At 50.3% G+C, this 27,293-nt stretch overlaps 1 protein-coding gene and 1 long non-coding RNA gene across 4 annotated transcripts; both read left to right on the plus strand.

The window, feature by feature from the left end:
- The first annotated feature begins 1,432 nt into the window (after positions 1-1,432).
- On the plus strand, positions 1,433-20,719 carry LOC120762175 (uncharacterized). 3 transcript variants are annotated; one of them, XR_005703855.2, is made up of 6 exons: positions 1,433-1,676; positions 7,032-7,125; positions 12,655-12,918; positions 16,097-16,184; positions 17,186-17,221; positions 17,781-20,719. It is a non-coding gene; the product is annotated as an uncharacterized LOC120762175 (long non-coding RNA). The 3 variants fall into 3 exon arrangements; XR_005703853.2 differs by lacking the exon at positions 1,433-1,676 and having other exon boundaries at positions 6,927-7,125; positions 17,781-20,718; XR_005703854.2 differs by lacking the exon at positions 1,433-1,676 and having other exon boundaries at positions 6,927-7,114; positions 17,781-20,717.
- A 481-nt stretch (positions 20,720-21,200) lies between these two features.
- HMGB3 (high mobility group box 3) lies at positions 21,201-27,092 on the plus strand. Its single transcript, XM_040084008.2, has 5 exons — positions 21,201-21,299; positions 24,098-24,254; positions 24,766-24,905; positions 25,393-25,567; positions 26,056-27,092. Exons 2-5 carry the CDS (start codon positions 24,105-24,107, stop codon positions 26,197-26,199), a joined length of 609 nt encoding a protein of 202 aa, XP_039939942.1. The 5' UTR covers positions 21,201-21,299; positions 24,098-24,104; the 3' UTR covers positions 26,200-27,092.
- The last annotated feature ends 201 nt before the right edge of the window (positions 27,093-27,293 follow it).

The raw sequence follows: 27,293 nt of genomic DNA on the forward strand, positions 1-27,293 counted from the left end.
TATTTAAAGCAAGGAATGCAAGAGCTTGCAAAGTATAAAAGCGAGCTTTTCCTCCTCGCATGTTTGGAGAGGTTACCAGGCATTAGGTAGGTCGTCCTTGGTTTGAACTCCAGTATCTGAACACACAGCCACGTTCCACCCGTGGAATGATTGTGTCCCATCTGCCTTAAAAAAATCTCTCTTTTAGCCTCTGTATGATTTAGCCTTTTCTTTATCATCAGATGGAATGATAATGGTCGTGTTGGGATAATTTGGGATAATGGCTTTGGATGGTTCTTCCACAGCACCTTCCACTCACTGGAGCCAGCCTTGGCTCTAGTTTGTGACAGGCAAGCCAAAATCTCAGTCCAGTCACTCTGCCCTGAGCACTTTGAAGATGTGGGTTGGAGGTGGATTCTCTCTGCTGAGCAGATCATTGGTCAGGGTGTGAAGAAGCAAATAAATGGTGGTGGTGGGACTCCTCCATCACAGAAGACAAATCAGGGAAGAAAGATGGAAAGGATCAAAGACCAGTACACCTGTCTGCCCTCACTGGAGCCATCTTTAGGTGGCTCCTCTCCTCTCAGTCTGGAAGGCGAAGTATTGGATCTGAGAGTTACTGGGAACTTACCTGAAAGCTGCTGACATCTGGATGGTGGAAAGTGTAGAGACAAGAAGTTGGTGAAGGGCAGCAAGGAACCAGAGAATCCCTCACCACTGACCATGAGCTCCCTCATTTTCCTCTGTTTTGATGGTTACCCCTGCATCTCCTCAGATGCTCTCCCCTTTCCTGCCTCCCAGAGCATTGCTCTTTGCATCTCAGCGGATTTATTCTCCTCCTTATCTAATTTTAATTAAAGCTCCTATCTCCCCCTACCACATAATCAACTGAAGAAAAATGAGCTGGTAAGTCATTGTTTTTACCACTTTGGCAGCAAACAAATGTTATGTCTGGCATGCTCGGCACCAAGTCAGAAAATGAATCAGCAGCTGTTGTGACAGAAGCTTTTTCCTGAATGGAGAAACAGAGAAAGAAAGAAAGCAGGCCAGGGGGAGGTTTCTGCACTGGGCTCTGCCAGCCCCTCATCACCATGAGGAATGTCTCTTCTCAAAGCCCCGCTTCAGCCAGGCAGGCAGTGTGAGTTCAAACAGGTGCATTTGAGCAGGAAACACCTATTTGTCCCTGCATGGCACTATGGCATGGGGTTTTTTGTGCCCATCCATGGGAAAAGGATGAATTATTTCTTTGTGTCTGGATGGACTTGGATCATATTGAATTGTTTGAAGCAATAACCTTGCATGCACTATCCGCAGCATGCTGTGAGCTGCAAGGTCTTGGAGGAGAGAGGGGTTTATGGTATCCCTGATCACCCTCATCCTTTTGCTTTACCTGTTGGTTAATTTGTCATAAGGGCTGGATTTGCCCTGTGACCTTTGGTATCTGCTGATCCTTTTACACCAAACATTTGGGGGGGCACACGAAAAAATGCTTTTGACTAATATTACAGCCTCGTTAATATATTGCAAACTATTTCTGCAGGAGCGGCATCAAAGTTTTATCTGCTAAATAAATATTGCCAGGCTGAGCTAATACACGGAGTAGGTCTGGAAAAGTTACCACCATGAAGCAGGCACGGTGTCCAGCTGGAGAACTCTACTGTTCAACTGCACAATGATCAACACTGGAGCCACAGCAGGTTTGTCTGAGGCAGAGAACCAGCCTCTGTCTCTCCTTGGAAAAGGCAGCTTTTGCTAGAGCAGTTTTAAAGGCAGTAACACCCAACTGAGCCAGCTGAGCTGGTGACTGCAACCGGCATCAGTAAAGTCCAAAGGGACAGTGTGTGGTTGCTAATCAGGGCAGAGGTTGGCCTGGGTTTCTGGAGACAATTGTCACACTATTTATAGCTTCTTTCGTGCCAAGCAATGCGTTTTTGCTTTCCCTGTACCTATAAATTCCCTCCTCTCTGAAAAATATGCCCACCCTGTCATATACCCCACGGATCGGAGCAGGGGTATCTTCTGTGACACAGCTGGAGGGACTCTCTCTGCCTCTGCTTTCCTCCTCCTGCGTGCACAGTGTTGTTCACAGTGCAGGACAAAGCCTCAGCATGCCAGAAACCCCTCCTGGTTTGGGTTGGTTCAGGTGGGACGGGCTGCTTTGTGTTAGTATGGCAGAGTACAATGATTATGAGAAGAATAAAGCTGTGGGTCAGGTCTGCCTGACATTTTGTGTACAGGCTGACAAGGTTTTTGGTGAAGCTGTGTGCTCCAAATTTCCCTTTCAGCTCACTTTCCACCAGTGCTCCCTCATTCTGATCCAATGAACTGCTGGTTTGTCTGTGTCATAAAAAACCTGAAGTCCTGTGAAAACTCCAGGCACAAAGCACCCACAGCTCCTCTTGGTCACCCAGACAGAGGAGGAGAACGTGGTACTGAGAGCCTGTCCCACCACAGTCACAGAAAGGTGTTTTTGCAGAGATTTGTTACTCACTGATGGAAGCGCTGATGCGACAGTCACTGCCTCAGACATGCCAGTACTTCGAGTCCTCAATTTCCCAGTTCACGTAGGAAAAGAACTTGAGGAAGATTGCTCTGGCATGTGGTTACTTTAACTTTGGGTTTGTTTTATGACATGTATGGCTGATGGATTTATAATCCACCAAGAGGAACCTATTAGACCTCACTTTCTAGGAACACTGCTTTTTATTACCTTACTATATCATTTATTTTCTCATCCTGATCCTTCAAAACTTTTACATCCGGATGCTGTGGTGCTCTCATTGCCTGTGTGGCAGCAGCTCACAGGAGCCCAGCCCTGCTGGAGCAGGACAGGACCCAGTGACAGCCTGACATTGCTCCAGAGGCTTCTCAATTCCTGATTTCATCCTCAGCTGCTGAAGGTAATGGGATGTGGACCAGTCCTTCAAAGTAATTTCACCTGAATCATTCCTGAGTGGGCTTTGAGGTGATTGATTCTGTTTGCAAAGGTGAAAAGGAGGAAGGGGTGTACTGTTGGTGAGCATGTGCCTGCAGAGGTGGTGTGGAGGCACCTTTCCCAACCTGTCCTCAAACCATGTAGTGCCTGATGCTGGAGGTGTACCTGCAGCTTGCTCTTCAGGATTTACTGAAGTCACTCCTGATCTGCTCCAGGCTGTGATTATGTGAGAGGAAGATGAAGTTTGTGGTTTGTCCTAAGAATCAAAACCAAAGCTAAAGGCAGCAGAGGTGCAGTGAGGTTTTGGGGCTGGCTGTCTGTCTGTGCAAGCCCCAGCTCTCTCCTGACCAAAGGCAGAGTCCATCTCCACCAAACACGTCCCACTGGCCGTGCTGGCAGCCCTGGCTCTCTCACAGCAGCACCCTGGGCATGGCTCTGCCATTTTTCAGGGATTCAGGATCAGGCTGGTGCTCCTGCACAGCTGTGGCGCTTTGCCCCTATTTTATGTTCACTGGAAGATTTTTGAATGGACTTCAGAAGCCATTAGGAACCCAAATGTCGACTTGCACTTGCAAAATGTCTCTGGTTAATGTTTTCCTACTGACGCTCTGCTTCGCTCCCCGCCTGCCAGAGTTTCCTGTGACCTATTTGAAATATCACTCTCCTAAGTGAAAATGTGCCTCTCTTTTTCAAACTTGCAAAACTCACAAAAATAAATAGCCTAATTTGGCCAGTTAATAGCCCTCTCCTGGGGCTCCTCTCAGCAACTAAGAGGCCTTTTAAATACAACATTTGTGACTGCGTCATTAAAGCTCTGCATGATCCAAGCAGACTACACCAAAAAGAAAGAATTGCCTTATTTGATCTAAGTTTTCTTTTCTTTTAAATAGTGACACTAGAGACCCATTTATTTTTAATTACACAATTGCTTTATTAAGAGCCTAAATCCTGCAGTCCCTAGTCATTGCTCAGGCAAAACTGTTATCATTGAAGGAAGGACCTGTAGGAGTCAATCCTAAAAATAGGGCAGCTGACAAAGTGCCTTTCAAAATGAGTTTGCTTTATTTTTGAAGGATTTCCCAAGTCAAAGAGAACTTGCTTTTGCTTTGCTTTTCAGCTCGGCAGCAATTTGAAAGCTGAATTTAGGAAAACACTCCAGAAAGCAAAACCACCCCCAGTTTTCCTTTCGGACTGGCTCTGCTGCCCTTTTTACCCTAAACACCACCCTCTACAGAGCCACAGTAGTATTTATTGGTGGGAGATATGCATCAGAGTTCATAGAATCTCCTGAGCTGGAAGGGACCCACGAGGATCATCAAGTCCAGCCCCTGACCCAGCACAGGACAGCTCCAGATCCACACCGTGTTCCTGAGAGCATTACTGAAATGTTTCTTGAGCTCTGTCGGGCTTGGTGCTGTGACCATTTCCCTGTTCCAGTGCCCAAGCCCTCTCTGGGTTTTGGAAGACCACTTTGAGTCCTGCAGCGCCTCTGCAGCCCTGCCTGGCCTGTGAGGAGTAAATCCAGCTGCTGGGAGACTGGCAGAGGGCAGGATTGGTCCTGTGCCACTCATCCTGTGCTACACAAATGCATTTCTGTGTTTGGGCTCTGAAGGACAGAGCTCCTTGCTGGGTTGAGACAGCGCTGCCAGCAGCAGGAGAGTGAAGCAGGCTAGCCAGCCACATATACTGGGTTATATTTCTGGGCTGAACTCCAAAACCTTCATTTTTATTATCTAATTACCCAACCAAACTCATTCATCTTTATTTTTCAGCCTTTCCCACAGATCCCAGTTAAAATGCAGCTTTGCTATCTGAAGTGCTGCCCGGGCACACTCCGCTTGGAAAAAAAATTCAGGGTTTCTCAGCTTTATTCACTCAAACTGTGTTTTCTTAGTGTGAAGGATGAATGGCAGAAATCCCAGCCCTGATCAGCAGCAGAGGTCTACATCAGGCTGTGCTGAGATGAAGGTGGCTGCATTACCATGGGCAACTGTACCAGGGGAAGCAAGAGAAAGAAAATAAGCTTTTATTTGAATGTAGTCTTCACCCCCAGCGTGACGTGTCGTTAGATTGCACTCAGGGCTTTGTGGCACGGCTCGCTGCGATGTCTTTATTGCAACGCATAAACACCGAGAGTTAGTAAATAAAAACAACAGGGGGAAAAACTGCCCCCTCCCCCCCCAAGAAGTTAATGAGACATCAGGAATACAGCCCTGGACAATGGAGTCCGAGGGAGGAGAAAATACTGGTGTCCCCTCCTTTTTCTCTGCGGGACACGAGCCCTCCTCACCATATGTTACCGCGGTGTCGATGTAATCCGCGTCCCATGCTGGGGCAGAGCCTCCTGCTTAGCATAACCCTGCCCCTGGGAGGGGTTACCTCGCAAATCCGCCGCCTTTTCCCCGCTCCCTGCCTTGCTTCCCTTGGGGAACGCACACAGCGGCAGGTTCGGTGGGCGTTCAGAGGTGGCGAGTGGCTACGAGGCAGAAAACCTTCCCCCAGCCCGAGCAGCGCTCCTGTTTGCCCGCGGGTGGCGAGCACCGGGCAGGCGGAGAGAGGGGAGAGGCGGCAGATGCTGCGGAGCATGAGGCTGCTGCCTCGCCAGCTTGCTTTCGTCTGAGGGAGGAGACGTGGGAGAGAAGCCCTCACACAGCCTTTCTCTCCCTCTGAGACCCCTTCCGGAGTCCTCCTGGTGCTGCCTCCCGGCACGAAAGCCGCTGGGTTTGGGGGCTGTGCCTGGCAGAAGGCTGCGGCAGGGGCACAGATGCTTCGTTCTGCCCTCCCGGAGCCGGGGCGAGCGCAGCAGGATCGCCCGGGAGATGCTTGGTGCGGGTGCTGTGCCGCGCAGAGAGCCGGAGAGCAGGACCCGCTCAGCGGGGCGGGGAAGGGAAGGTGTGGTGCAGCCCAGGTGGGTGTGTGACGGGAAGGACCGGCCTGAATTCACGCTGGATGGAGGAACCTTCTGGAGCAGGAATGCCAAGACACCAGGACACAGAGCAGAAGGGTAAATGGAGCTGGGTTTGGTCAGGAGAAGGGAATGAGCGTTGTCAGGAAGAGCTGTCACCTGTGGTGGTGGAGCGCTGAACCCTCAGTGCGCCTGGCAAAAGCACACCAAGCTCCCAGGGTGTGCTGCGCTCCTCACTCAAGGTCTTTGACATGTGGCCACAGTTCCAGTGCACCTCTGGTGGCAGTGGTGCTTCTCACCTCAGCCCTACCTGCTAGGCTTTCTCCGACCAGACACCAGCTGACTTTATCTCCCCAGATGTTTCTTGTGATCTCTCCCATTCTAGCTTTTACCCCCGACCACAAGCAGCACTTGGAACAATTAACACCTTCTTATGGTTTACAAGGCAGCTGGTTACTGGGGCAAAAGCTGCACCCTTTTCTTTCTGTGTGTTGACTGAAAATCAACATTTTATATTAAAGGAAAAGAAAAATAATATTCTCTTGAGCCGCAGTGAGTTACAACACCATCTCTCCTGTAATCAAGATATTGCTGAATTATGGTGCCATAAACAAACACTTCTGATATAACCACAAACACTGTGGGACATGTAACACATTGGCAGTATATTTCAAGTGACAAACTCATTTATTGTGGGGAGTGGAGGGAGAAAAACACCTTTCCAGAAGCCACAGCAAGGAATTACAGCAAAGAATGACCAGAGCTTAAGGGTACAGGCTCAAAGTAATTCTAACAACCTGGCTGGAATAAAGCACTTTGAAGTACGAACTAGATTAGAGCAGTACCAGCAGTTCAGGAGGTGAGGATACAGGACTTGGTTATTCTCTCCTTTCAACTGGCATAAATCATGATTAATTCCACAGCACTTAACAGAACTACCGTGCTGTGAGACCGGTGTAAGGAGTTAGCTCCCAGGAGGGGCTGGGGAAGTGAGCCCGCAGCTATCCCATAACCTTTGTAGGTCGGTGTGGAGGCTTCCCTGCCTGCAGGTGAGACTCGAGTAGCAATCATGAATCATTAAGGTACATAACTATCTGGGAGATCAAAGAGATCAGGAGCTTGAGGTGAAAGTTAGCTCGTGCCAGATGCTGTGGAGGCAGAGAAGAGGCTGGGAGCTGCTTGCCAGAGATTTCATCTCTTGCTGTGTTCCAGGTGGCTGCTGGGTCACTGTGGTCAGTGGGATTGGAAGAGATCCATCATCTGCCTCCTGGATGGTCTGCCAGCCCTGGTGTGCGGTGAGTTCCAGGTCAGGAGACTTCTTTGCCCAAGCAGGGTGATTTTTGTGTGCTGTTTTACGGCTGTTTTGGTAGTCACCTGCTGCCCAAGTGGTTAAATACACGTGAGCTGTCAGCGGTGCCTCTCTCTCGGCTGTGAATGGGACCACGGATGGGGTGGGGGCTGCAGGGTGGGCTGGGCAGCTGCTCAGCGTCTCCACAGCCAGTACAAAAGGACATCTGTGCCCTGCAGTGGGAAGGGGAGAAGGAAATAGGGGCGTTGTCTCCCTTAGTAAACCTGGCCCCTGGAAAAGATAATGCATAGAGTTATCTATGGTTGTGGTGCAGACATGAATCTGGTCACGATGGAGCACTTGTGATCAGGAGCTATCAGTGCTTGAATCTCCTTGTCTGTGTCTCAGAACTTCTGCATTTATACCAACATGCAGGGTATTGGCAGCTTACCCAAAGCTTGCCCGGGGTTTGCAGGACTGACTTTGAAGTTAAAAAACCAGCTAGACTGTGATGTTTTGAGTGACCTAGCTGGCACTGCAGGTGAGGATGATCAGGCTGCCATTGCCTCTCGAAGGCTGGGTTTCCAAACATGCCTTTACAGGAACACTGGGGCTCCCTGGCTTTAGTTTTAAGTGAGTTTCGAGTTGAGGGGAATAAAGCTTCGAGCAGTTCCACTGTAGGGTTTGTAAATGAGCACAGAAATGCATTGAATAGGAGCTCTTCAGTGTACAGACTTCTGATGGGTTTGACAGCACAGCTCAAAAGTTCCTTGAATAATAAGTCTGTGATTTCTGGCAGCCTGTAAGTGCTGAACTTCTTTGGATTTCGAAGCAAATAGATACATCTTAACAAAGACCACCTCATGTCAACTATCCTTAAAATTATAGCGCAGAGATTGAAATAAAATGTGTGTACTTGTCTCTCCTGGGACGCGACGGAAGGGGAAAGCATTATCAGAATTCTTTAAACTCATCTTAACAGTATTGAACCAATTATTTTGTTAAATCTGGGTTTGTTTTCTGCCTCTCAATGAGAACATTTGAAGTCTATCATCTCCCCCATTTACGAGTTACCAGTCTGCAAGTGTAAAATTTCCAACTGGAACATATGGTATCAGAGGGAACAGGGGGGAAATATCTGATTGCTCATGCTCCCCAAACTCCAAATCTACTCCATCTAGTATTTTGCTCACAGTTCCTATAGGGGAAAATAAAAGAAATCATCTCTGATCTGAGACCAAGCACTGAACATTTCACCCTGAATAGGCTGTTTGAAAAACTTACAAGCAGCTGAAAAGGGAATAGAATAGAAACTGCATTTCTGTTTCTTCTCAATGGGCAGAACTTAGCAATGCTGATAAAACCTCTCTGAACCTTCTTCTCCAAGTTCTGACACCTGTTGTGGGGCCTTGCCCCCAGCCAGCACATGGGGACAGAGCAAGCAGCAGGTCAGAGAGCACTTGTTCTCTTTTCTGATGGTGTCAGTGAGGCTGGGCAGACCGAGGCTGGCAGCAGAGCTGGGTGTGCAGGCAGTGTGGCCTCTGCAGAGCTGGAGATGTGCTCTGCCCCTGAGCCCCACGGGACTGGGAGGCTGTGCAGGGCACCTTGCTGGCCATGCTGCCTGGGTTAAATTAACCCCACTTCGAGTTTGGAGCTGGCCTGAGACACACCTGCAATGACACAAGACCTTTGAGACCACCAGGCAGCGCCAGCTGGGCACCGGGTAGCCACGATGCTCCTGTAATTTCAGTTCCTTGCTGGCCTCTTGGTTCTCCACTGGGCTGAGCCATTCTTGAGTGGGCATCCTGTAACAGAGGATGATCATGCAGACCTTCCCTCTGTGCAGGGCAGCGAGTTCCCCCTTCCTTTGCTTTCCTGCAGAGCAGAGACTTAGCCCTGAGTACCCAGGCTGTGAGGTGCAAGAAAAAGGCATCTCCCTCTTCTTCCTGGCAGGATGAGGAGGTCCTAAGCCTGCAGCCCTGGGAACTGGTGTGACCAAATCACAGAAGAGGAGCCTTTAGTGTGATGGTAGTGCCACATGTACAGCCAAACCTATCCTCCCTGCCATTCAGACAGAAAGCAGCTTGTTTTGGAGCAGCTTCCCTGGGAGGGGGAGGAACAGATGTTTGAACCAGAAGCATATGTGACAGTTGGGAGAGACAGCGTGGAAACGCACAGTTGAAAGGAGAAGTCTGATGGGAGTGTGATGACAGCAGCAGGACTTCAGTGACAAGGAGTGGGAAGGAGAACAAGCAGGGAGGAGTGTTACTTCAAAAGCTGAGCAAAGTGCACAAGAAGATATGTCAGGAAAGCGTCAGAGAAAGGAAGAGAGGAAATGTGAGAGTAGAGACAGGCTTTGGGATCTGTCTGCAAGCATGTGTGACCTGTTGCCTGACAAACAGAGAAAGGGAGGCCTTTTATTCCTCTGCCTCCTTCCACCGAGTTAACTCCTCTTGCAGCCAAGCTGGCTGCCAGCTCTGCTGGAGATAGAGCTGGTGGAAGGTGAAGCTGCCTGCGCTGCCCCAAAGCTCGGTGACTGGGGGGCACCGTGTGAAGGCACTCTGTCAGGGACGCACAAGCCCTTCCTCTGCCTTTGTAGGGTGGCACAGCAGCCACAAGCCTTGGGACTTTTGGGCGCTGCGAGAGGGGGAGGAGAGGTGACAATCTCATCACAGGCTTCTCCTGTGATCACAAGGGCAGGATGCGTGAGCAGAGAGACAGAAGTGTGCACTTCTCCTGCGGCAGGGAGGGACCTCTCCAGCCCTGCCTTACCCTGGTGACATCAATCACAGCTCTGCAGTGTCGGGTTTTACCCGCGCTCAGCAGATGTGCCAGGCACACTGGAACGTGCTGCTGGAGTGTGAGGCCTCGCAGCTGGGGGAGGGGGCACAGATCTTCTCCTCCGGAGGGATTTACAGAGGCAGCTCTGCACAGCCCTTCCCAGTGCCTCCAGAAACACAAACTGGCCTCGTGTCCTCTTGTAGGGGGCGGAGAGTTTCCTTAAGGACGGGGCGAGCCTCGAGGTGTGACAAGGAAGGGGTTGCAAGGCAGATGCCAGGCACAAGCTGCCAGGCCAGGAGCTGCAGCCTGACGATGGATGTTGCACGACTGGCGGCTTTCCCCCTTCACGGGAAGGTTGGTGTGCATTTTTGGTGTGAAATCCCGGCAAATTAGGGGCAGACAGTATCCCTTACGTGGGTGTGCTGAAGCAGGGTGGTGGGGACAGGTCAGGGTGGGCACTGTCCAGCAGCTCTGGGGGAGAGGAGCCTCTCAGCAGGGACCTGACAGCAGTACGGGCTGTGCAGGGTGAAGGCTCAGCCAGAAATGCCTTCTTTAATTTATTTATTGTAAGGATGAAATGGATGGAGAGGATGAGGGAAAACCAGTGTCAGGACATAGAAGCAGGGCAAGGGTGTTGGGTGCTGTCGGAGAAACAGCTTGATGAAGGGGTGAAAACCTGAAGGATCCTCCCACCCTCAGCAGGAGAGCCAATGCAGGCTCATGGCAAGGAAGGAAGTTTTGGGCACCATGGAATCAGTGCACAGGTGATGTTGGGAGTGTAAAGATGCTGAAAGCCTCTCTGGTGCCTGCTGTACTGGTTGGCTGGGTTGCAGGACCCTTCTTGGAGCTGATCTGAGGAGAGCAGCCATGGGCACTTCTCTCAGTGTGGCTCAGATTGGCTGTTCTTACTCCAAAGCTGTGCTCTGGGGTCTGGGTGAGGGGACCTGCAGGCTCCCAGGGCGGCCTCAGACAGCAGGAGCACAGAGGAGCAGGTACCTCGGTGTTTTCACCCAGGAGAGATGTACTTTGCAGCAGGATAGGGTTGAGTATCCCCCAGATGCTTGGCTTTGTGTAGCAGAATCGCACCTTTCTTCTAATTAACTTGCGCAGGACCTTGTGCGACTTAATTGTAAGAGTCAGGGTCAGACCCAGGTTGCATTTTCTGAAGGTACTAGTGCAGGTACTGAAATTAAATTCTCATGAGTGAAGACCTGTTTTCCCTGCAGTCTAAACTCGGAACAACAGAGCAGCCTTTAGTCTCTGGAGAAGGTTTAAAAATCTTCCAGGTCTGTGTTCCTTGTAAAAAATTTAGTCAGCACTTGACACTCTGACAGCTGCCAGCCCTTGTTCAGTGCGATCAGGGCACTGAATTAATCAGGGAACTCCATTCTGCCTCGTGGCTGGGCAAGGGTACATCACCAAACCCGGAAAGATGCCGGAGCGTCCCTGGGAAGCAGGTCACAGGAGAGCACAGGCGATTTCTGCCTCAGTCCTCCCAGCCTCGGCTCGCAGAGAAGGTTTCCTTAGGACCAGCAGCCCGACTTGCTCAGGCTCCTGCTGCAGCCACACTCCTGGCGGAGCAGAGCCGTACATCACCCGGCATTTTATGTGTGCCTGGGAAAGGGAGCCTGAATCCCCTTCCTGCTCGGAGAGCTGCCAGGCTGGATGCCAACGCACAGCCCTCGGCTTTTTTTTTTTTTTTTTATTTACTATAAACCTCTTAAATGAAGGCCGGGGGATGTTTTTCATTTACCACGTTACTGTATGGAACCAATCACTATAAATTTAAATGGAGAGCTGGTGGGAGCACACTTACCTTTTATATCATAATTGTGTGAGTGCCGCTGCCTAACTGCTATTAGGATTATTCAGAGCTTCTCAGATTTCATTGTAAAACATCGGGCTGTGAGAGGTACTGTAAGGGTGTGATTATCCAAAGAGGGTGAGTAGTAGTGGGGGTTGCTGGCCAGAATTGCTACAAGAGGGAAGAAATGTTTAGTAGCTGGAAGTAGAGGGGCTTGAGGAGCGTAATCTGCCATTCAGAAATACAGAAATCCCACCTGAATTCTATCTGGATCTTGACAAGTTTGACTTAAATTGTAACCAGGCATGGTTCAAAGCCTTGGCTGAGTGCAGGTGCTGCCTGTGCTCCCCTGAAGAAACCCCAGCAGGGCCACGAGTCCCTCTGACCTCCTACTGTGCTGCAGAACCCCACCACGCTGCCTTGGGGCAGCCCAAAAACCCCCAAATCCTCCTTTGGTGGGGTCAGCAGGTGCTGGCAGAGCTCTGCTTTGAGCTGGGGCTGGAAGGGGCTGGGTGGAAGGCGTGACCCTGTCCCGCTTGCTGCCGCTGCTGTGGGCACAGTCTCCTCTCCTGAGCAATTCCAGGGGCTGGGAGAGGAGCACAGGGTCCAGGTGGGTGATGGCTTGGCCAGAGAGGAGCAGGACCTGGGCTGGGGGAGCTCAGGGCACTGAACTGACTGGTGAGAGGGGAGTGACAGCCCTGAGCAGAGCCAAGCGAGGACGTGGTGCTGGGAGGGTGCTCCACTACCCTGCCGTGGGCACTGCCCATCTCACAGCATCCCCTCTGCAGGGACAAGGCTTTGCCAACTTCTTCCAGGAGAGAAAAGAGCAGTTCTGTGCATGCACTCCTCTGCTGCCTTCATTCTTCACCTGTGACTGAGATTTTAATTTTGCATCCCGTATGATTTTCCTGTTGTAACACACGCCTCTGGGTTGTCACTGTAACAATGCCTTTTCTTGGCAGGGAAGGCAAATCTGAAAGGAAGCCCTTGAGCACTCTGCTGTGCGAGCTTCTCGGATGATGGCTGTGTTTCTCCCCCTTGTTCCGCCCGCCTTCAAATAATTTTCATGCTGGGAATAAATCTGAGTGCAAAACAATCACGTTCAGCACATGATAACCAGACACAATTGTGAGTACACCAGCAGCCACATGGAAAACAAATGAGCTGATGGAAGGACAGAAAGAACACGAGACAACAACCCACACACCACAGTTACCAAGTTCATGGTAAGATCAAATAATTCTGCCTCTTACATGCCATTACACTTTTCTTTTTTTTTTTTTTTTTTTTTTTTCCCCCTCGGGAGAGTAGGATTCTGTAAAAACTTTTTTAGTTACTAAATTTTTATCTTCCCGGTTTGCGTAGTGGTAGGAAAAAAATCACCTTCCGACAACAAACATAATATGGGCCAATTAAAATTAAGCAACTCAAAGCTGAATTCTGTCCTGAGCTTCATCTGGGAAATTCTGGTGAATTCAGTGGGGTTTTGCAACCAGAGGTCAGGGTTTGGACACCAGTTTATAAATCAAAGAGCAGCAGGGGCCGTGCAGGGTCTAAGCTATTTGGATATTCTTAAATGCCACTCTGGGCTGCTGCTGATATCCTGGAAGTCTGTTGTCACTGATGACACTGGGAGGAAGCCTGGCAGATTTTTTTATTTTTATTTTGCTTTAATATATTCATCATGCCTGTCTTTCATCTGTTTTTCTTTGAAAAGGCATCTACTTTTAGTTGGGGAAAAGCAGAAAGCTGAGATATTGGGAGGAATTTTATCAAGCACTTGTCTTGATATGATAAGTTGTAATTAATAAAAAAGTTAATTATAGATATAAAACGCACTTCCCAATCTCAATATAAAACGTCTTTTAAACCTAAAATGGGTTAACAAACCCAAAAGAAAATTTAAATAGCACAGTTTTTGGGAGGAAGTTCATCTTCCTTTAAAGCGATTCTTAATGTATCTTGTATATATATGTGCATCTCTAAAAAGAATGTGCGTAAATGAAACAATTTAAAAAACATTCTCACTGTAAATATATTTTCTATTCATTCACTGTAATGTTCCTACACTCCTAAGCAAAACAAGAATCAAATATGTTAACAAAACGTGACGTCCAATGAATGTAAAGCAGGGAGAATTCGGGAGCACTTGGCAGAAATCTACACCCTTTATTATTAAATTTCTCCCTAAAACTATTGTTCCTTCAACATCTTCAAGGATCAAGGTAAGCACTTGCTGGTAGCAAGGTGAGTTAGATACCTTGTCACAGTTGATGACTTTCCTGTGCTTTTCAGTGATGTAAAGACATTCATTTAAGTCACAAGTGTGCATTGCAAAACTTCCCTTCCTCTCCTTAGTGCTTCACCGTCCTGTTGACCTCTTTATCTTGCTGCTGATCTGCCCAAACACCTGCACGCTCCACGGTCAAATCTGAGCCTGATGTGCTTCAGTTTTCACTCTGGTGTCTTAGCTCAGATCCGTTCTCAGTGCTGGGCGCTGCTTGGGAAGCACCTGAACTTCTGATCTTTCACAAAAATCTCATCCCCAGACTCTGGCACCTCAGGCCTGGCTGGCAGCTTGGTCTGTGCCAGCACAGAGGTGTATGCAGGGGGGAGCTGCCCAGGATGGACACAGCTGCCCTTGGGGGTTTTTGGCCCAAGCCTGTCTCCAGAACTCGAGTTAATTACTCCAAAATCATCCCGGTGCGCCACAGTAGCTGCTGTCACACCTAGCTGTATACAAGTGCAGCACTGAAAACATCCCTGCCTTATTGATAGCTTAATTGGCGGCATTTAGTTAATTGTGCATGTTCTCTTTCAGTGGAAATAAACCTGGAATTATGCAACTAATTTATTTTCCAAAAGCAGGGAGTCACTCAAGGCTGCTGCAGCAGGAGAGCTTACCTGAGCGAGCCAGCAACTTCCAGTTGTTTGAAATGCTGTTTGCTGTCTGTTGCTATGGTGAAGTGATACCAAACTGATACCAAAAAGGAAACAATCTTTCCTGAACAGATATATAAGAAGAAGAAGAAGAAAAAAAAAATAGTGTAGGGGACAGAGACATCATGGGGCAGAGTAGGGAAAGCTTAAGGGGCTTTGAGAGCTTTTCTGAGCTGGTTTTTTGCCTTCTTTTTTTAACTGAAGGTCCACTTGACCCTTTGGAGGCAGGACTCATCTGTGAAGTGTTACCCCAAAGGGTTTTTTACAAGCAATTAAATATTCTCCTAAACTGTAAGCACTTATAACTTCAATTCACATTTTGCTTCTCCTGCACCTACATGCATATGGGCAATATATTCTTTTCCTAGCTTTACAGTCAGTTTTGGAGGTCTTAAGTCCCATCAGCGTAGTGCAGGTCATAGATCAAGAAAAGCTGCTTTCTTCTCTACTTTTGCAGCACTAATGCTCTTTATGTCTTTTCTGACTACAATTAGATTTTTTTTAACCTCTCCTAAGCCCTGTTGTGCTAGCAGTGTGTTTCCTCACTGGAATCACACAGCGTTCTCTGTGTTTTCCTACACCCAGACCTTCAGCCTACTTCAGATGCCAGCTGGAGAAGCTGGACTGTGCAAAGCAACCCCACAGCTGATTGCCCAGCAGCCTGATGGGGTGGGGAGGAGACCAAGCACTGGGTTCACAGTTCCTGTGGAGAGAACTCATCTTTCCTTCTCTCTAGCCAAGGATTTTGTGCCTCTCTCCCCGTCCCACCGTGACACTGGAGACAGGCAGCCTGTATTGACCGGTTACAAACCATGGTCAGACTCAAAGCTTCACTCAGACACGTGCTGTGAGATAGAGCAGCACCAAGATTATGCTTTGTGGAGAAAGTTCTCCTCTTTTATTCACCTGAATGTGAGTGGTGTTAGTGGATCATTTCCCTGGTGTGCTGTTGCTGCTGTGGTCCTGTGTATGAGTGTGGGCAGTGGCAGGATGGCCGGAGAGGAAAGGATGCACCCAGAGCTCAGATACAGCCGAGTGCAGGTGCTGCCTGTGGGCTGGGAGCAGGTGTTCATGGCTTTGGGAACAGTTATTTAGTGATCTGAAAGCAACTCTCCTTCTAGGAGAGTTCCAGGACTGTGAAATAAGTATCCAGTGCAGCTTTTTTTGCTGCGGCACCAGAGGTTCTGATTGCTTCGTTCAGTGTCACATCCCTGGTGTCTGAACTACACCTCAGCTGTATCATCCCCGACTCCTCTCTAATGTGGGGTCATGCCTCCCTTTATACCCAGCCCTTTGCTGGACTGCTGTTGGCTTGTAATTGCATTGGATTCTTAATAGAGTTTCTTGGTCTGCTGTCACAGCGTGATTGCAAGAACTTGTGTTGCATTGAATGTGGTCTTGATTACTTGCCAATTAAAGTGCAAGGGAAACACTTACAATCTTCTCCTTCAAAATTGCATCTAGATTCCACCTCCTCTGAAGGCTATGGGACTCTTGCAGAGATGGTTTCCAGTTGTCCTGTCTTTCTACTTTTAGCCTTTGGCTCCGTGGGGTAGGTAGATAAATGTGCTTTTATTTAATTAATTAATTAATTCATTCATTAAATGCCCTTTTTCTTTTTTGGTGTAGTTCTGTGCATGTGAAGCAGAAGCAGAAAGGCCCCTCTGCAGCTGAGTGCTGCTCACTGCTCTCATGCCAGGTCGCTTAGGGTTTACAAGGTTTGGGACAGTGCATCTTTAAAAAGAAAATACATGAAAGCAGATGGGCCCCTGTGGTAGCTGAGCATGGAAGGAGACGCCTGAAGAAAGTGTGTTGCGGCAGGAGGGATGTGTTAGGAGAGAACAGAGACGAGGCAGGAATGTGAGGAGACAGTGTGCAGGGGGCACACAATTTCCAGGAGTCTGGGAGCGTGGGAGGTGCTGTGGCGAATCTCGTGGAGCAGGTGTGCAGGGGCAAATTGCCTGCCTTCCACTCCCTGGGCATCCTGGCAGCATGTGCTGGGACAGAGCCAGGGCCAAGGTGTGAAGAGAAGCAAAAACAGGGAGAGGAGAAAGGAAAGGAAGGGAAAAGCCCCGAGAGGAATGTGGACAGTATGACAGGACACGGGGGGAAGCTCACCTGTGAAGGTAACCGTGAGTCTGTGTTTACCTTGCCTGTGGTTACACTGCAAGGAGGTTTTGAACTGCTGCCTAGCATGACTGTCAATTATTTTAACTTGTATTTCTCACCTCAGTCCCCATGAAGTGCATTTGACAATAATTAATTCTGTGTGTGCAACCGAGAGTGTATCGTACTCCTGCAGAGGTATCAGCTTAATGGGATATGGCTACAGGGGATAACAGGCTGTGCTGCTCCATTTGGGAATTTGGGGGGTCACCTGATCATTTAGACTAATATTTTAATTGTTGGAACATAAGGTTTCTCATAGTTGAATTGGGAACAGATTAACCTCTGTCTCTCTGAACCTGCACGCTGCCAAGCTCCTTAAACACCGTTGCTAATTTTATTTTCTACTTTCAGCGTGTATTTAAGATAATTCTTTTTGTTTCGTAGGTTAAAGAGGAAATATTCTAACTGGCTGAGATCCCGGTGAGCAATTACAAATATTTTATTATAGTTACAGGACTTGGAATTCAGCCTCAGGCAGTGGGCATCAGAAAATCCACATGTGGAAATCCCAAGTGTTGTAAGGCTGGGAGGGTTTTGTATGATTCCTTCTCATTTTACAAAAGTTAAACTCCTGGTTTAAAAATAAAATTTAAATAAAGAACTTGGATTTGTAAATGAAACCTCTGCGACCAGCTTTTGACTATACCAGTCAGAGAAGGGTTAATTGAGCCTCTTCATCTCCATTGCATTTTAGCACAGAAGGTCAGTGGTGGGAGAAGCCAGGTCCGCACTGAAGGCTTTTGAAACAGCCCCTAACTAGTCTAATGAACATGCTGGTGAGATGAACAGGTCATTTAACACTTTTCACGTCGCTATTGTCCTCCCAACCTTAAATGTCAGCTCTGTCACTCTGATAGGCTGGTTCTGCTTAAAAAGGCTTCCTGGCTTTGTTAGATTCCTAGGAGGGATTTCCCCCCATCCTCACTCCTAATTGCTGGCAGAACCCTACGGATGTATTTATATCAGCCTTTTCATTCAGGTCAAGCCTCCCCCAGAGAATTTTGCCAGCGCGTAGGAGCGCTGAAGAGATGCAATGAAGATTGCAGAAGAGGAAGGGCCAAACGCAGTCGCGATTCTCCTGCTGGAGCCGCAGCTCGGGGAGCGAGCGGCTGAGGGCAGGGCGGTTCGATACCTCTGGTGGTGCGCTGGGATCGCTGTGCCCGGGCTGGGACAGTGCCACAGGGCTGCTGAGAGGGAGCTCAGCTCGCCCAAGCGCCCTTGGGGAGGGCTCTGAGTGGAGGATGCCTTGCGCTGGCACCTGCCTTTTGGCTAAACCCTGGTGGCACGGGGGATGTCCCTGCTGTGGTGTTTCTGCCGGGGTTTTTGAGCGCATCTTTAGTGTGCTGATGATGGATGTCCAGGTTGCTTGAAGCAATATCTCACGGGAACCAGGCTGCGCACCTGAGAGAGCAGAATATTCTTCACAAATGTTTTCCTGAATTTCCCCACGCTGTGAACAGCAAGCGTGTTTCTTCTTGGGACACGTCTATTTTTTTCTGTGACCCACGGCATTCTGTGGCCTCGAAGGTCTCAGAAAACTACTTTTTGTCCCAGGAGGACTGCAGACAGCTTTCCTGTGAGATTTCTTGAAGCCTCCTGTACTCCTTGCCTTGAATAATCTCCCCAGTGCCATGGTCAGGAGCACAACATCTTAGGTGCTTCAGACTTAACATCACAGTCATGGGCTCAACATATTCCAAAGGTGGGCAAAGAGCAAATGGACTGATTGGTATCCAGTACCTTATTGCAGCTGTAAACTGCAAATTTCCTTGGCTTTCTGATCCCTGCATCCGCTGATAGTTAACAAAAAGTGGAAATTCAGGTATCAGCACTGAAAAATGAAGGCTGATGGGGTGAAATAGCACATATCCAAGCATGTATGCTACAGACCAGAGGAACCCTATGTGGCTATTCCCAAAAATGCTGCCAAATCTGAGTCTGAGACGCCCCTCAGTAAGGGAACTGCTTTGACAATGCACTGTGTATTTGAGCTGCCCCTCCAAAATAGGAAACTCTAGTTAAATACATGGCAATATGTAATATTAAAAAAAAAAAAAAAAAAAAAAAAAAACCCTCCCTAAAAATTACCAAACCTATACTTGGGAGTGTCTCTGATTCTGGCTGTATCCTTCTGCACACTCTTTGCCTTGGCTCTGGCAGTCACCTGGCTCCTTGGTACACTGCTCCACTCCCTTAATCCAGCATAAGGGGAGGTGAAATTTTGGGTTTTGTTTACTTTGTGCTGGGTTAGCAAGCTGCCTTGTCTCCAAGAGGGGCCAGGAGAGGACAGGTGAGCTGCATGAGCAAGGGGGGCTGCGTGGACTGGAAGAAGATGCAGTAAAGGGTTAGATTTGCTCAGCCAACTTTCTGGGTTGATTTCTTGGTGCACGGCAGGAAAGGGCCCAGGGGCCAGGTGCAGTGTGTGGGGCTGAGGGCACTGCAGGAGAATTGCAGCAGTGCTTCTGGCGGTGAGTAGAAGCTTTCCCACTGGGGGTTACGTTCACCCATTTGCTACTCTGCTTTCAAAAGCATGCTGCAAGTGCTAGGATAAAACCTCCAACCCAGCTGTCTCTCAGCTACCAAAATATCTCCTTTGCCCCTTGGCCAGCTGTCAAAACTTTCCTGGCCTTCCTAGAGCAAGCGTCTTAGGGAATGTTTCCTTTGGCTGATGGGAACTGGGGGGGATGCTCTGGAGATGACTAGAGGACAGCACGCTCAATGCCAGGTGCCTCTCCTAACCCTAAGCCAGCTCCAGAACAGCTTGTCCATCCCCTCAGTAATGCTCTCTCTGCTCGGTGTGCTCTGGAGGGTGAGGCTGTGGCTTGAGGAAGAAAGTGCTCCAGAATAAAAAATCGTGCAACTCAAGAGCCGAGAAAAAAAAAGCCTTAATTATTCAACTAGTTCGGAACACTTGAAAGTATCCCTAAAAATAGGTGAAAGGGATGTTTGTCAGCTACAAAGAGATTATCCTGCAGTAGTATTGCTTGTCTTATTTTGTGATGATGCTACAGAATACGGTCCCTCAGGTAACCTCATTAATGTTTATAAACGAACCCCTTGTTTTACACTTTCGGTTTGAGAAGGCAGAAATAGGGCAAGAGGCTAGAAAGACTGATTTTACCATATGTGCTTTGAAAAACCCAAGGACACGGCTGTAAGGTCTCTATAAGCATGTGATGTACCTGGGCCAACAACTGGATTATTGGGCGCTTGCTAGGCTGCCTGAGATGTACCCTAAGGGGGAAATCCAGGCAGGACTTTGGCTAAAATCCGGGGTGAAATTCTGCATGCTTCCCAGTGGATCTGTCAGCAGGAGGCTGTAGCTCCTCCGTGTGTCACCAGTCGTTTTGTTTTGATCTCTTTTCGGGCAAAGGCAACCTGTGGCCATATGTTGTTACAGCCATCAGCGTTTCCACAGGGCAGTATCTGGAAAACCCTGCTGCCTGACGGCGCCTCAGCCCAGGGTGGAGGCTTCTTTTCACTATCTGTTCCTTAAAGAGGGCAACTGCTCCTTCTGGCTATCATAGCAGGGTGGCAGTTACCAACAGCCCCTAACAGAATGGGGGGGTTTCTGAGCCTTGCCGCCCCAGCCTTAAAAATAACAGCTCTTTTCTCCGAGCCAACCAACAATTGTGGTCAGCCACGAATACCAGCTTAACCATTTGGCAGCTGCCCTATAGGGAACGGCTCTTCCCAGAGAGCAGAGGAGCCCTAGAGCCGCTCTGGGCTCGTTTCAGTCAGCAGGGCACACTTAACAGATTTCCTCGCATTGCAACCAGCCTCTTCAACAACAAGCAAATCCCGGAAAGTCAACACCAAACAAATCGCAGAAGCGCGTAAGAACTAGTAATTCAAGCGGATCCTTTATTTGATGAACGAGCGGTAAAACCCCGTCCCCTCCCCTCGCCGACACGCAGTTCCTCGCTCCCTCGCTCCTTCCTCCACCCGCGGCGTGTCGGGACTGTCAGCGGAGTTTATTTCGGGCTCGGCTCCACTACGCGCAGCAGCAGCCGGCTCCGCAAACAACGCGCCGCGGGCGGAACCGCCCCTTACGGCTTTAGGGCAGCGAGCGGCAGTAACGGGGCTACCGCCGGCCGGCTGCGGGGGGTGTCCCGCAACGCCGCCGGGATCTCCGGCGGGGCCGGAGCCGCTGGGTCCCCGCTCGGTACCGGGGGGGGGTTCCGGGGGGGTTCCGAAGGGGTGTTCGCGGGGGTCCGCGCCGCCGCACGTGTCGGGGGCTCCGCGGGGCGCGCCCCCTCCCGCGGCGGGCGCTCTTTTTGAATGAATGACCTCACCCGCGCCGGCCAACCGCCGGGCGGCCGCGCTTAATATTCATGGGCGGCGGCGCCAATCGGCGGGCGAGGAGGTTGTTTTAAACGGCGGAGCCCCGCAGCCAATCAGGCCGCTCTCGTAGGCAGCCAACGCGAGGCTGAGCCGCGCCGAGCCCCGCGTCGTGCCCTGCGCTCCGCTCCTGTCCACACTACCGCGAACAATACAGGTACGTGCAGCCCCGCCGCAACTTTTCGGGGGGCGGCTGCCGCCCCCCCTCTCCCCGCCCTGCCCCCGCGCCTTCGTCCCTCTGCCCCGCCTGGCCCGGCGTGCCTTTTTATTTATTTTTCTTTTTTTTCTTTTTTTTTTTTTTTAAATGTTGCGTTCCGTTTCTTCCTTCCCCCGAGCTTTTTGATTTTATTTTTTTTTTTCCCTAATTGGGGGGGGGGGGAGAAAAAAACCGGGGAAATTCGCCCCAAAACTTTGTTTCCCCCTCTCTGGCGGGGATCGGCGGTGCCGGGGCAGATGCTGTTCGCAGCTGGCGGGGCGAGGCGCAGCGTTGGTGCCCCGTGCTCCTGCCCTGCCCCGCCGGGAGCTGCCCCCGCCGCCGAGGGGCCACCTGCCCCCCGGTGCAGCCCCGCGGCTCCGCGCTGGGCTCCCGTGCCGCCGAGAGTAATATGGCTGGTGCAGCAACTACACCGGGACTAACTCCTCTTCTCCCCCGCATGGGCAGGGAATTTTTCTCTGCCGCCTCCTAATGTCGCACGGCAAAACGCGCGGCGCCCTCGGCTTTTTATGTGCCCCCTTGCCAGGGTGGGCTCGGTGGGGCTGGCGGCGGTGGGAAAGTTGTCGGCCGTGCGCAGTGCCGTGCCCGCTGTTTATTCTGCATTAATATGGCTGTCGCTTTAGCATCTGACAGGGATAAACCCTGCGCGCTGCGCCCGGCGGTCCCGGCCAAGCAGTTTTTTTCTCGCCGCCGCCGCCTCTAAACTCCACCGATCCCTTCGCTTCTGCCTCCGCCGCTCTTCCCCTGCCCGAGAAGGTGTCTTTGGCGGGGCTGCGCCCGCGGCGGGGCCCCGCATCGCCTTTTCCCCGCGCCGCGCCGCCCGTGCTGTGGGCATTAATATGGCTGGCGCTGGAGAGCCCCGGCGAAGGGAAGAAAGACGTGTGAGCGGCACAGGGATGGGGAGGGGGGCCGCGGCGAGGAAAATCTCCTTCCCGGCGCCCCGCCGGGGGCTCAAACCTTTCGCTTTCGCCCCGGCTTCTCTCCCCCCACCTTCCCGTGTCCTCGGACGGGCGCCGGGGGGGCCGCCCCGGGGCTCCCCGCACTCTTTTTCTGGCGGCGCGGAGGAGCGTAGCGGCGGCGGTAATGGCTGCACGGGAGCCTTTGTTAGAGAGCGCTGCGCTAGGCAGGGGCCGGGGGGGGGCCTCCCGCCCGCGCCCCGGCCCCGACACCCCCCGACGCCCCCCGGGGGGCCAGCGGGGAGCCCCCTCGGCGGCGGGGGCGGCGTTTTGGCGGGGCCGGCGGCCGGGGGCGGCGGGCGCGGGGGGCCGAGCGCGGCGGAGGGGGAGCGCGGCTTTGTTCGGCGGCGCGGCGGCGGCGGCGGCGCCGGGAGAAGCCATCTTAGCGAGCGGGGCCGGCCCTGGGCGCGGAGCGCGGCCGCCGCCGCCGCTCCCGCTGCCGCTCGCCCCGGCCGCCCGGGGCCGGCCCGGAGCCCCGAGCCCCCGGCCGCCGCCCGGCCCCCCGGCGCCCCCCGCCCGCCGCCCGGCCGCATTTCAGGGGCACTTTCTTTCATCAGGAGGCGTTTCACAAAATGGAAGATGAATTATTGGCGTCTGGCGGAGCCGCCGCTGCCCCCGCCGGCCCCGGCCCCGCCGCAGGTGCCCGCGCCGCGGAGCGCGGCCGGCGCCGTGACCTTGGGGGGGCGCAGATGCGGGAGGGGCGCGGAGCGGGGCCGGACCGAGCTGGACCGGACCGGGCCGGGCCGGGCTGGGCTGGGCCGGGCCGGCCGCCTCGGGCCGCTCGCCCCCCAACTTCGGAGCTCCGCGCCCCGGCCCCCGGTACCGCGGGTTTTCCGCCCCCGCGGAGGCAGCGGTGTCCCGGCGGCGGCCGGACCGGGCAGGGCGGCTCACGGCCGCTTCTGCTGCACCTGGCGGGTTAATGGGCTGCAATTAAATATTAACGTTGCGCTAATAAAAATTAAATTTTCAAGCGGCTTAGAGGATGTAAATAGAAAATACTGTTGCGGGGTTACGATTTTTTTTTTTTTTTTTTTTTTTTTAAATTAAGCGGGGAAAATTTTAATACGGAAGCAGGAAAAGAAACGGAGCCCAAAAGTTAGCAGCATCGTTTCGGTAACTTGCCGGTTGCATCTTTGCACTGACCACTATGCCTCAAACATGTGTCACTTGGTGGAGCAAGAGCAAGCACAACTCACCTCGCAGGGCTCCACGGGTCCTATTGTGGTTCAAGTCAGCCTTTATTTGTGCCCTTTTTATGTATAAAAGGTTATTGCGCTTTTTCGGGGCAGCTATTTTGTCCTGCCTTCTTACCTGGGCAGCAGGTGCTAACATGCACTTTCCAGCTCATGGAGGGATAAGTTACTGCCTGGCACTGTGCATGCCACTCCAGCCCCGGTGTGATAGCCAACTAAAACAGATACTTCATATTAGTTCATATAGAACCCTTAATAGGCAGAAGTATGTGTATTTCGTAGGCTGTCTCCAGTCTTTGGACATGATGTAAATATATATTAATGTGACACTTAAATGCGGTGACTGGTTTCTCTTGGCTTGTCTGCAACCCAAGTATCGAGGGAGAATAATTTTAAGTCTCTGTGTTGGGGATGGGAAGAGGTGTTGGGGGAAAGAAAGAAGTGGGTTACTGATGGGGCATCAGGTCAGAAGATGGTGAGGAGGCACGTGTGTGTATAAATATATGCACACCATATATGTGTAAATACATAGGTGTATGCATTCATCTATATATCATTCATTGGTGATTTTTTTTTTCCTCTGTCCCTACAGAGTCAAGATGGCTAAAGGTGATCCGAAGAAGCCCAAGGGCAAGATGTCTGCCTATGCCTTCTTTGTGCAGACGTGCCGTGAGGAACACAAGAAAAAGAACCCAGAGGTTCCAGTCAACTTTGCAGAGTTTTCTAAGAAGTGCTCAGAGAGGTGGAAGGTACCTTGATTTGTGACTTCCTGAAGGGATAACTTCTCATAATATCTGCTAGGATGGGGTGTGTGTGTGTGTCTGAACACGAAGGGAGCCGGTGCTGTTTTGGTCTATGTGCTGTTCTTGGCAAGCTGTCCTGGCCATTGATCAGGTGCTGCTGCAGCCTGTGGCAATACTGAACATTTTAGCCTCGTGTATCTGCCCATTTAGATGCTTCTGCTGGAGTCTGGGCTTTCAAGGAATGCCCTTCAGCAGCTACTTCCTTCCAGGTGTGTGTGTGTGTCCAAAGGAGGGCTCTGACTGTGCTTGTCTCATTTCTGTTGCTGAGTGTGTCCGTGCTGGCTGTGATTTCCCATACGGGACCTTCGTCCTCAAGGTGGTCCAGTTAGAAAACAAACAAATTCTGAAACTCCCGTATCAGGTTGATGTGTGTCGGCCTGTTTACATAAAGTTTGCCAGCTATTGAACAGTTGGGTAATCGCAAATTTGGTGTCTCGTGTTTTGGGGTTTTTTTTAGACCATGTCAAGCAAGGAAAAGGCTAAATTTGATGAAATGGCAAAGGCTGATAAGGTACGATATGATAGAGAAATGAAGGACTATGGACCAGCTAAGGGTGGCAAGAAGAAGAAGGACCCCAATGCCCCAAAACGACCGCCGTAAGTAACTTTGAGGCATTAAATGCACTCGTGTTTTGGTTCATTTTCACACCCTGTGTATAGCACGGGTTTCCAGGAAGGAGGTAAATGAGGGACACAGTGTTGGTATAGCAGGGTTGGTCGTGATGCTGCCTTGTAAACCTTGTAGGCAGCTCGTGGTCTTGAGCCTGTAGGGCGCTGACACAAATTGTCAGTGCTTGGTACTCTTGAACTCTTAGTGGTGGAAGTGGCTGAGTCAGAGACTTGTGTATCTAAGATGAAATTGGGTGAGGGGATACAGAGCACTTAACTAGAAAAGAGCATTGAGTGAAGGCTGCAGGTCTGGGCCTCAGTAAAATCAAAACACCTTTAAGCTTGTGTTTGATTTTGTAAGTTAAAAAAGAGGTTTCTGCTCTGTGCTGGTGCGTGCGTGGGTGTTGGGAGGAAGGGGGTGCTCCCTGGGCGTGCTGCTGCAAATACTGACCGTCCTCTGGTGTTTCTTCCCAAGGTCTGGCTTCTTCCTCTTCTGTTCAGAGTTTCGCCCCAAGATCAAGTCCACGAACCCTGGCATATCCATTGGGGACGTAGCGAAGAAACTGGGCGAAATGTGGAACAACCTCAGCGATGGTGAAAAGCAGCCTTACAACAATAAGGCAGCCAAACTGAAGGAGAAGTACGAGAAGGTAAGGAGCGTTGTCACCTGTTGCCTCCTCTGTACCAGCTCTTTTGTTGATGTGCTTTTGTAGCCTTAGGCCCAGCTCAGGCAGCCCCAGCTCAGTGAGAGCCGAGCTTTGCACAGGTTGGGGCAGAGCAGGATGGAGCTCCACGGGCACATTTCAGCAAGCAGGGAGAGCTTTCCCCAGCGCTGTGCAGCGGGGGCTGCTCGTGCTGCTTTCACAAAGGCTTTGCTGTGCCCTCGCAGGAGCTTTGTCCCGTTATCAGGAGACTTTGAGAGGCTGGGTTCTCTTCTCCTCCTCAGAGAAACAGCTGTGAGAGAGCAGCAGGGTTCAGGACCTGCGTGGTTCATGAGCATGCTTAGGGCGTCTGCATTCCTGTCCCCCTGGGGACAGCCAGCCAAGGCCGGTCCCTTTCACCTTAAGCCCGCTGCTGTACAAATTGCTGTGTGTGTTTGCTGCCTAGAGCAAATTAAGACGTCCCCTTGACTTTGCAGGATGTTGCAGACTACAAGTCTAAAGGAAAGTTTGATGGCGCAAAGGGAGCAGCAACCAAAGCTGCTCGGAAAAAGGTAGAGGAAGAAGACGAAGAGGAGGAGGAGGATGAAGAAGAGGAGGATGAAGATGATGATGATGAATAAAACTGTACAATACTTGTCTCCATGTGAATACCATAGAGTAGGGGAAACACCGTAAATGAAGCACCTCTTATTTGAGATGGTGTCTCTTGCCCTTATTAGGCTTAATTAAAAAAAAAAAAAAAAAAAAATTGGATTCCGATCGCGTTGTAGTTTCTAAAAGTGCTCTAGAAATTGTAACTGGTTTACATGAAGTGGCCATGGGTGTAGTGAGCACCCTGAAACTGTATCAAAGTTGTACATATTTCCAAACATTTTTAAAATGAAAAGGCGCTCTAGTGTTCTCCTAACTCTGTGCACTTTGCTGTTGGTGTAACAAAGCATTTAAAAATGTTTCAAGCATTTTTTTTTTTTTTTTTTTTTTTTTTAATTTGTAAGGTGGTGTTACTATATGGTTATTGGCTAGAAAATCCTGGGTTATAAACTGTACATATCTATAGTTTGTAAAAACTAGACAGATTTCTTGTGGTACATGCTTAGAGTGATGATGCCTTAGAGGAGCAGTGATTACTTGGAGAGGCTGTACGTTCCCCGGGGTGCCATGGCCCAAAGCATGCACTGTGAGGGTAGATCTATTTACACTACAGTGGGCGTCCATTTAGCTTAAAGTTGTCTTTCTGTATATAGTGAAATAGCATTCTGCTGCCATTCTTAGTTGTTGGAAAGGGGGTTCAGCTGGCATGAGAAGTGTATGGGTTTTTTTTAGTTAAGTGCGGTAGTTTTTAAACTGAAACTGTAGACATCTCTTCATCGTCAACTAAGTGAAGAGCCAGTGCAGCAACTGAAGTTCAAAAACACTCTGTACTTAAACAAATTTGCAACGTTCTGTTTTTTTTGTATGTTTAGAATGCTGAAATGTTTTTGAAGCAAAAATAAACAGTATTACATTTTTAAAACTGTTCTTGACAACACTCTAAATTTCTGGCTTAAAAGGATCTTAACAACAGCAAGAGGTTCATTTTGAAGTCTGTGGCATCCCTCAGGGCTGGTGACTTTAGGAAACATTCTGACTCAAGGATTTAAAAAAAAAAAAAAAATTAAAAAAAAATGGTGGCCAGCCAAAACTGGCTGAATTGAAAGAGATGGCTGCTCCAGCT

Source organism: Hirundo rustica, chromosome 21 (genome assembly GCF_015227805.2).
Source record: "Hirundo rustica isolate bHirRus1 chromosome 21, bHirRus1.pri.v3, whole genome shotgun sequence".
NCBI lineage: Eukaryota > Metazoa > Chordata > Aves > Passeriformes > Hirundinidae > Hirundo > Hirundo rustica.